Source organism: Egretta garzetta, unplaced genomic scaffold, assembly GCF_000687185.1.
Source record: "Egretta garzetta isolate BGI_Z169 unplaced genomic scaffold, ASM68718v1 scaffold706, whole genome shotgun sequence".
NCBI lineage: Eukaryota > Metazoa > Chordata > Aves > Pelecaniformes > Ardeidae > Egretta > Egretta garzetta.
Window position 1 is genome coordinate 741,253 of NW_009260015.1, and position 10,353 is coordinate 751,605.

General features: G+C 38.3%; 1 protein-coding gene across 1 annotated transcript in view; it reads right to left on the reverse strand.

Annotated features, from left to right (window-relative positions):
* The window catches only part of CDC7 (cell division cycle 7), a 15,784-nt gene that overhangs the window by 1,005 nt on the left and 4,426 nt on the right, over positions 1 to 10,353 (reverse strand). The window contains exons 3-10 of the mRNA XM_009640633.2: positions 9,099 to 9,234; positions 8,375 to 8,468; positions 8,149 to 8,291; positions 6,047 to 6,296; positions 5,370 to 5,465; positions 4,360 to 4,538; positions 3,509 to 3,591; positions 440 to 589 (exon numbers count right to left, since the gene is read on the reverse strand). Coding sequence (XP_009638928.1) covers positions 440 to 589; positions 3,509 to 3,591; positions 4,360 to 4,538; positions 5,370 to 5,465; positions 6,047 to 6,296; positions 8,149 to 8,291; positions 8,375 to 8,468; positions 9,099 to 9,234 — 1,131 coding nt within the window. The remainder of the gene's footprint in view (positions 1 to 439; positions 590 to 3,508; positions 3,592 to 4,359; positions 4,539 to 5,369; positions 5,466 to 6,046; positions 6,297 to 8,148; positions 8,292 to 8,374; positions 8,469 to 9,098; positions 9,235 to 10,353) is intronic.

A 10,353-nucleotide genomic window follows, 5' to 3' on the forward strand; every position in this document is an offset into this window, starting at 1 on the left:
GGGGGGGGAAAGTAAGGTTTACATCATCTAAATATTAAGTCATATTGACTTAAGCCTCCAGGGCAAACTTTGCAGGAATAGAAACATCGTCTCAAGAATTCTAACCAAATGCCAGTAAAAAACATTTGGTTGGCAGATTTCACCTCAAATGGCCCTGACTTGGTGAAAGGCACTAGACAGGTTGGGAAACCTATGGCATGAAGTATCCCATATACAAATTACAAGAGAGAAAAATACAAAGCTTTCTTAAAACTCTGTATATATAGACTAGTACTTTTAGTGTTCTACATGCAAAAAGTGTGATTTACCTCCAAAATTACTCCCAAACCTAAAAATATATTTTCATAAAAAAAAAAAACCCACAGATTGTAAGTCACTGCATTAAATAGCAGACCAAGCATACATTTTCCCCTTTTCCCCATAATTAAGGTTTGCATACCGAAAGTTTTAGCAGCCTGAATGGTTTCTCTGGATCCACGAACTGTCATGATTTGTGCCAAAGCTGTTAAATCATCACTTGCTTTGTAAAATGGATACCGTCCACTGAGCAGAGAAAGGAATACAATTCCCGCAGACCACATGTCAATTGCTGCAATTGAAAGCAAACTTATTAATAACTAAATTCATGATCTCAAACAAAATCACCACTTTCTTTAAAGAGAAATTATGAGCTGAAAAGTTTCTATGAGAAAAAGTTATGGTCTGAATTACTTACTGACTTTGGTTACAGAGATAACGCTTCAGCAAACAGTGGAAATTACTATAATTAGATTGAAGAATAATTTCCTGCTTTGATGCAGAGGGAGTGTTTAAGCTTTTCCATAGAATTTTTCATGAGTAATTCCATTAACTTGCTAAACTTAAAATGTACCAAAACAATGTTTGAGGTTGTTTCACCCAGGGAGATGAGGGGGTAAAAATCTGGCTGTTTTTGATACTTACTTAAGTTTGCTTCAGAAGAAAACTTACGTAAAGCTCATAAATAAAAAATAAATCACAAATTAATGTGAAACTGAATTTTTCTGGGACTGAGGCTGCCACAGTTAGGCAATACTAAAAAATGTATCTTATTATGAATTCTGTTCCTCTCTAATATGAAATCACTTGACAAGATAGCCAGTCTAAGAACTGTAATAGTTAGAAATTATTCATCACTTTGTGTTATGAAGAGTACGGAGAGTACTCTGGGGATAGACGCCAAAGCATGATGGAAACTTTAATACTGAAAGTTATGAGAATACCTGTCTGCCATAATTTTTTGGCTCACTAATGTGCACATTTTGAGAGACGGCAAGGAAAGTGAAGGAGAGAGTTTGAAGGATTCTCAAACTCTAAAGAGAAAAATTAACAGTTGGGAAATAAAGCCATAGTCATTCTACTTATCTTCAAAAAGATAAGTTGTAAAATAGGCAGTAATTAATTTGGACATTTTAGTTAGAAACACTATTAGCATAGGCCTTTAGGGAAAAATAAGTATTAAGTTGACTTCAGTTGCAAAACCAGATTTTAAGTCTTTTATTAAAAAAAATAAAAATCCAAGTTAATCATTTGGCACAATTTACAGTGGAAAAAAGTTGTATCTATCTTCTTCGTAGTTCCTGTAAAAAAGTTTTAGTATTACTGTATCACTCTCAAAAAGTTCATGCTATCTGTTTGAGGTGGTGTGCGTCACCCCAAGTATGTGGTTGGGAAAGCTGGAGTCATCAAGGTCAAGACCTTTAAAGACGTTTAATTACTTTACTCTTGCTGAAATTAATAGATGTTCTATACCGGAATGGCTAGTAACTCCTGGCCCTACAATTCCTGTAGAGCTGGGATCATCAGCAGACTGCAAGATCCTGTGCAATGACATCAAAATCACGATTCCTCTCTATGCTTTTGTCTAGGGTTATCCAGCTAGTGAGGCAGACCGAGGAAAGGGGAGCAGAGGGACAAACCAAGTTAAAGTGTACCTAGACCTGTATAACAGCAATTTGGGAGTTTAGGTTGTATTCCCTGCACCGTGAACCTGGGTCAGATGCACTAAGGTGGCTCTGGATAGAGTCAGCTGGATCCAGCTGGTAACTTGGTCTCAGCAGAGAGACCAGAACTAGCAGTAGGATTGGCAGGAATACAAGGAGGCGACTACAGCAGTCCCAGATGGAAGCGGACAAGACGATTTGTTAGTACAAATACTAAATAATCTCATAAATATTAGTATTAGTCTACTCAGTTCTAATTAAGGCCTTTGTTGATATACTAAAGGAGTTCGGCACCACTGACTCAGTACTTTTAGGGCTGTCTGTGCCACACCCAAGGGTTTCCAGATTTACCCATACTTTCTGTAATCCTGCTCTCCATTACCCTAGAGAACAGAAAACTGTCTGAAAGCATATTTAACACTAGCATGTGTCCAAGATTTCCTAGGTATGTCTTCTTTCTGCCTACATTCTGTCTAGACAGATTCGGAGATTGTCTAAACTTGTCCTGGATTTCTGGATGTCTTCTAGCCCATGTAGTTGGCTGTTGCAGCACAGGCACAGAAGCTCCAAACAGGCTGCCACGCCTCTTGAACTCCCAGTCATACCCACAGCACACGTGGTTTCAAATAATGTTAAGCTATCTAGGGATAAGCTGACCAAATGTATTGTTAAAGTCTATTCTGAGTGTGTATACACGCTTGAAGTACCAAAAATTGACAGTTTTCTCAAAAGCTATTCAGCAAAGAAGTGGCTAAAACCTGTTATTTTAAATCCAATGTTTGAGGACATTTGTATTTATCCCCCTTTTTCATTAGTCAAAACTCCTGGTCCTACACCAAATGTTTAACAGGTAACTTTGCTTTTAGTGCTCCTCCATTCTCCAGGTAGGCACAACCGCTCTCATCCTACTTGCATCAACTAATGCATTAACCATCCCTCTGCTCTGCCCTGATATTTACCCAGACTACTGAAACTTATTAACTTGATAGTTTTTAATGCTGAGAAATTAAAAATTTAGCAAGAAAATATCATGACACTTACAGATCAGCTACTTAAAGCAGTAGCATAAAGGAAAAAAAATCTGATAAAAAGCATTAATCAATGCTTTCCAAAACACATTTGCAATTATACCATTACCTATGCCTGCTATGACAGCAAATTATATGTGACAATCTGTCTAGAAAAGTGTAAGGTATGTTCTCTCCCCAAGATTTATTCAAGATTCTACCTGAATAAACAAGCCAGTAAACCAAGAAACTTGATAAAAATTACAGCTTTGTTTTAACACACTCTGAGGGGCACTACCCCTCAAATGAATAAAGAAATATTCCAGTTTCAAACACAGGAAACATATTGCTAACTTGTTCTTACTCTGAATAATAAACTTTTAATTAAAATCAGGAAATGCTTGGATAAGTGTTAGAAAGGATGACGAAATGAATTTCACTGTAAACAAAAACCCTCCCATACGAAAGACAACATGATATGCATAATTGAGAAGGATCCAAAAGTGAAAAGGGCATTAATTCCAGTCTGCTGTGCAGTACCTGTGGTCTGAGTAGGGCACTTTGTTAATACTTCTGGTGCTCTGAATCCAGGTGTTCCTGCCCTGGGAGCAACTTGCTGACACCTTGTAATAAGAGACAAACATGTTTAGAATATAAAAGTTGACAAATAAGTTCTAATTATAATAATGCTTAAAATTATTTTTAGAATATACTTGTGTGAGATGTGTAAACAGCCTAACCGTGCTTTATTCATTTTTTATACTTCTGAAATGAAGTTGCTATCACCATATTTTGACAGACTGGGAAGAGAGGGACCCCACAGTTCCCTGACTTCTGCTAGTAAGCAGAATTCTCTGCATTAATCTGTGTTCCTTAATGTGTGTCTAAAAGGCAATAGTAGATCATAACCAAAACTAACTGCAGAGGGATGGAGTTGAACTGAGTCATTAAGATTCTCTAACCCATCTACAACTAAAACTTAAGCATTATTTTTTAAATGAACAAATACAAACCAGTCATATTTCCTTTTTTACTCTACATTTCATGATTTCCAGAATCCAAACCGTTGGCATGATTTAGGCCTATTAGGTAACTACTAATGACAGACTGATGTATTGTTTTCTCTAACTGTTGTATTTAACTCAAGCAATTTTCTACAACCCATGTATGTAGATAATTAAATACAACAAAGAACCATTAATGGTGAATATCTTTTGCTGCAGAGAGCAGTGAACCAATTATTCCATGAATTCCATGAACTGTTCTTGTTTAAAAAGAGCATACTCTGTGTTTTAAAAGTTGCACAGATCTTTCACTATCTAGTAAATCTAAGTTTCTGACCTTGCTTGACAGCATGCAGACCATTTTACAACATTATCAAAGCAAATTACCTTGAAAGGCAAACACTGCAAACTCTGTCCGTTGCATAGCAGTCACAGGTCAGATTTGAGGGACAACCACTGGCAGCCTTCCTGGCTGCCCCATTGGTCACTGCTTTGGTAGAAATAATCTTCTTCTTCGTTACTAACTTCCTAGATGAAACATCTACCATCTTTGGTTGTTTTATGAGCTGCAATGTAGATATTTCAGAGAAGGTGACATATTTGAGAAGGTTCCCTTTATATATAGATAGGCCAGTTCCTCAAATACTAAGGCTGAACAGGTGCTCATGAGCAAGAAGCTGCAATTTTAGAATAGAAGATGGCAAACCTTTTTAAGAGTATCACAACATCTATGAAACAGACACTGGAGCTTTCTAAGTACCCTGATTTCCTCACCTTCCCCTTCAGAAAACATTTTCAAGTGTTTACTATAAAACAATACATATTAGCTATTCTGAAGCTACAAGTATTTTTCAAGTTAGTATAATGTTTCAAGAATTCTTTTCATTCAACATGAGAATAAAGAAAACGTATATGAAACCCCACAGCAACACACAGGCACTAAATCTAATCCTACAATAAGATGATCACTGTTGGTCAAATCTTCAAATTTAGTGTTTCCCCCTTGTCATATTAAATACTAATTACAAAAAGTACAGAAAAAATCTTTATCACAAGTTTTCTCCCCAGCTTCAACTGCAAAATAAAAAAAAAGTTTCACAAGCTAAGTATATCTTAGTTGCACAGATACATGTATAGGAAAAAAAGATTAATTTAGCATACAAACAAGATCAGCTAGGGACACAGCTATGTAACTAGCACTTTAAGAGTTTCAAAAGGGACTGAAATAAAAAATGAAAAATTATTCAAGCCTTTCAGCAAAGACACACTTAATAATCTGCTCAAAACCTTTTAGTTCCACAGCATCCTGGAATAGTGTCCAGTCTTGCAGAACAACCAGTTCTATAATTTTTCAAATATGTAACAGATTGCCCTCACTGATGAGTCATACTTCTTACTTTTGTACTCGAGTTCTCCTGGTATGTGGAACTATAGACATTGAAATTCCTCTCTCCAAAGACAGAGCGCTGGACAGAATGGTGCACAGAATCCTCCTATAATACCAACACAGAGGACAATAAGGATCCTATCTAACACAGTCAGCTGGGTACTGACAGTTCAAAAACAAAAAAAAAAAGTGTGAAGTAACACAGAACAAGAACAGCTGCATGGTAAAGCATTTTCAGGCATCAGTTTACTGTGGATAAAGAAAACACGGTCTAGACAGAACAGCAAATGTGCTTACAAAACAGATCACACCTTAGAGTCGCCCCAAGACAATCTGAATGTCATCTGTCCTGCATTTCTTACGCAACTAAGTAACTAAACGTAGGTGAATAATAATTGGCTTGGGGAGGAGTTCCACAGTACGTGTCACTTAAAAGATTTAAGGCTGTCTAAATAGTAACCCATGCTAGGGTTTTGTACAGCCATCGGCATTGTATCTAGCAGAGTGAATGATGCCAGCAGGGTTACGTACAACTAGCCACTTTAATACTAAACCTGTGATTCTGTGCATCACATCGGGACCCTGCAAGAGAGGCATGCACAACTTTTGTTCAAGTATTACATCTCCCCCTGTTGGATGAAGTAATACATTACACATACAACAATATTAATGAAGAAGACTGAGAACCTTTCCTCCTCTTCCTTGTTTAATCTGTATTTTTGCAAGTGAGCTGGACCTTTTATCAGCTGCTTTTGAGGCTGACTGTTGAGCTATCTGTTTAGGTGCTGTAACACTGACAGAAACCCCATTTCCCAAGGCTATGGTGGGATTATTTTGCGAGCAACTTCCCTGCTGATCTTCAGAGTGAGCAGTTTTGAGAAGTTCAATTTTCGTATCAGGGGTTCCTTGTGCCAAGCCAAAATCTACCAAGGCATACCTGAAAGACACAGATTTAGAGGCAGGAGTCACAATGTATCCATCAATCAGTTCAATTTACTATTCATTGCCTGTTTACTTATCTTTCTTTCACATTTTACTCAATATGTTGCTTATCCGTACTGTTGTCAGCATCACAGTCATTTTCTTCCTTCTCCTCCTCTTGTCCTATCTTGCCTATCCCCTCAATGTTTTACCCTATACCCATCTCACTTCATTGTTTCTTGTCCCAAAATCTTCTCAAGTGCCTACTTTCTCCAATGGTCTTAGAAAAATTATTCCCAGCAACTCCTTTCTGGGGTTCTTCTGGTCCTACAGCTCTGAACCTTCAGCCAAGTACAAGGGACTTGACCCTCGCAAGATTCCCGAGAGCAGGGGCACAAATCTAGCAGTGAAGACAGACGAGACTAGCAATGCTGAGAGTTTTGCCAGACTTCAAGCAATACTAATGGAATTGACTTCAGTCTTCAAACAGGTAAGGCTACATTAGTTCACACTTCAGATCTATCTTTGAAAGAATTATTTCTTGCTACAACAGAGTAGTACCCGTACAGAGACAATCCATCTGTCTCTGCGTCTCAGACAAACTCAATTCCATGGCCTCCACACCCAAAGTAGAGATTAAGGCTCGGACAAATGCTGGAAGAGCAAAACAACAGCACAAATTCATTCTGACAGATTTAAAAAAAAAAATAAAAAAAAAATCAGTATTTCTCAAATTCTTAAGATTGTGGTTTGGCAAAATATAATCAAGTCTCCCCTACAAACTTTCACTACGCAGTCACAGAATCATTTAGTTTGGAAAAGACCTTTAAGATCATCAAGTCCAACCGTTAATGTAACCCTGCCATCCCACCACTAAACCATGTCCCTAAGCACCACAGCTACATGGCTTTTAAATACCTCCAGGGATGGGGACTCAACCCCTTCCCTGGGCAGCCCATTCCAATGCTTGACAGCCCTTTCGGGGAAGAAATTTTTCCTATTGTCCAGCCTAACCCTGCCCTGGCACAACATGAGGCTGTTGCCCCTCATCCCATCACCCCTTCCCTGGGAGCAGAGCCCAACCTCCCTCTGGCTCCCCCCCTCCTGTCAGGCAGTTGTAGGAGCGATGAGGGCTCCCCTCAGCCTCCTCTGCTCCAGGCTGAACACCCCCAGCTCCCCCAGCCGCTCCCCACCAGCCTGGGGCTCCAGACCCCTCCCCAGCTCTGCTGCCCTTCTCTGGACATGCTCCAGCACCTCAGTGCCTCAACAGTACATGGCACAATACTCACCAATATAGCTATAGGAGCAGTACCTTATTCTATCCATTTCAGCTCTTCACAAAAAAGAAGTACCTTGCTTTTTAGTCTTTAAATATAGTAACTTGCAGGCAAAAACCCCAACCCTATCAGTTATAAACATTAATTCAATGTAAGGTAAAAACAGCCTAAATCCAGCTGTCTTATCTGTATCAGTTTTACTCTATCCATGAGTATCTGTCACAAATATCAGTCAAGGCACCACGAGTCACTATTGGCTTTCTTACTGAAAAAACCACTGGTTTTATTCTTCTCTTTCTTATTAAAAAATGCAGTACTTTTACTCAATAGTAAAATCTTCATTTTTTCAGGTAATTGTCACTCTGTGAGGCAGATATGACATTAAGTACGAAAAAATAAAATCCTTCCCTCCTCAAATCCCTAAACACAGAAAGAAAAGTTGTACAAATAAAAAAAATCCTTTTTAGCTTTATTACTTAAGCACATGTTACACAGCTGGAAAGAAAAAAACCTAAGAGCCAAATTGACTCTGTTCTGCCAAGGCACACATCCCTGAATGAGATCACAACGTGGTCATCTGGACAGACTTACTGTTTTAGCCGCCTGTTGTAGAGGAAGTTACTGGGCTTGACATCACGGTGAACAATACCGAAGTGATGAATGCGCCTCAACGCTTTAAACAGATTAAACATGTATTCCCTCACTTCTTCAAAGGAAAGAGAATTCAAAATGTCCTGAAAAGATTATTTGGACAGTGTAATTATGCAACTGCTTTTAGTTAAAAAGTTTTACTACACGTAAAAAGTCTGGGACTCACCAAGAAGGATTCGTGTTCCAGATATGGCATCACAATAACCACATGATCGTTTTTCCTAAAGCAATATTTAACTCCCATAACGTTATCTTGTCCGCTAGAAAAAAAGTAATGTCACTTAATAAAGACCAGAAGATGGACGTTTATTTTCCTTTATTTCTTAAAAACTTCAGTGGGGCTTTCTTTTATAATTTATGTTTTGACAGCAGCCTTGACAGTAGTTATGCTGTTGCCTCTCATTGCTGTGTTCCATTTGAGTTCTGCAATTGTCAATGAGGGCTCCACAGGTTATTTGTGGGGCCGTGGTTTGTAGTTACACTGTAATTAAATGTAGTACCTAACGTTCATGATACCAACTCCTCTAAGAAGGTGCTATTCAGCACACTCTGGCAACAAGTATTCATTCCTAAAATCATATTTTCTGATGAAGAGATTCTTTTTTCCAAGCGTTTCACAACTGGAATTTTTGTTATCTCAGAGACACACCATGGAACTTCTCAGACGGAGAATACCGCCCCATCCGCTAACTGAGACTAGCAGAAAAGGGCATCCATCGCAGGTAAGACACTCCATTTCTTATGTGCTCTCAGTAATGCTTTTTATATACATTTCTGCAGTTATGAAAAAGCGAGCGAAGTGCCAAAACTTAAAATAAATCTATGCGGAACAGCAAGACAGTGTTGAGCAGTTTGGTCATGCCAATCATAATTTTTTTTTACACACGTACCCTGCTACTGTGAGGCACTGAAGTTCAGCAGCAATTCGCAGAGGGTGGCTGGTTGGAATCAAGTGTTTCAGAGCCATTTTTTCCTCGCACCCTGTTTGTAGTTGTGCTGTAGCCAAGTAAACAGAACTAAAAGTACCTGTAAAGAAGGGACAAAACCACTGTCTTCAGCATTTTTAATTAGGTCATTTCAGAGTTTTACAGAAGCGATCTAACTGTTCAGAGTCCTGCAGTACACTTGATACCACATCAAAAGCAGATTCTAGAAGAGAAAAACGCAGCTCCTTTTTTCTACTACTGAATTCAGTGATCTTGTATACATGTTTTTTATGTCAGTAAAAATGCAAATGTAACACTGTCTAACTTGCCTGGGACACAGAGCTCTTTGAATGTAAATTTCCTATCTTTGATTTGCTTTCTTGTTTAGGTAGCTTACTTTCATCTGACATCTAACTCTTCTCCCCCTACGATGTAAGTGGGCTACATAATGCTAATCTGGAAAGCACTGCCTTTACTATTCAAAGCACTTCGGAAATTGCTACATTTTTCTTAATTCTGTTACGTTATCTATAAAGTAAAACTTCTCACCTGGTGTGTAACTTTACTATTTGTTTGCCCAGAGCATTACTACAGAGAGAGAACACGATACTCATTTGAGAAAGGGAGCATTCAGACTTTACAATAAACTTACCCACCTATTTAATTTCAAGGATATCCCAATATACCTCTTAGGAGGTTAATTTATCCTAATGATCCAAGATATCCTAACATACAAGTTGAAACACTGTTCCATATGAATAAACAGTACAGATTACTTTTGATTACATCTTAATTATTGCATCATGCTGGTTCAACTGTCTGTAAGTGCACGCATACATCAAAATGCCAGCAAAAACTCTAAATACTTCTTGCAGTCATAAAAAAACCTAGGATCCCATACATTCAGTAGACTTGATTGTAAAAACAAGGGTGACCAAGTTGACCCAAGACATCATTTTTGATGGTGGGAACTGCTAAAATGGAAGGATTCCACTCTGGAGTCACTAAGCTGAAGCCTGTTTTCTCATAAAGCTGCAGAACTGCAGGTGGTATTTTTTTAAAAGCATTGTGTGCTCCCAAGAGCAAAATCAGAGTACTGTTCATAACCATAGATTTTGCTTAATTATACTATCTTTTTGATGATAAGTAGAACGCCCTTTTTTTATTTTTGAATTTTTTGTATTGCTGTGGTGAATTGAGCTGGGTTTGGGGCGGGGGG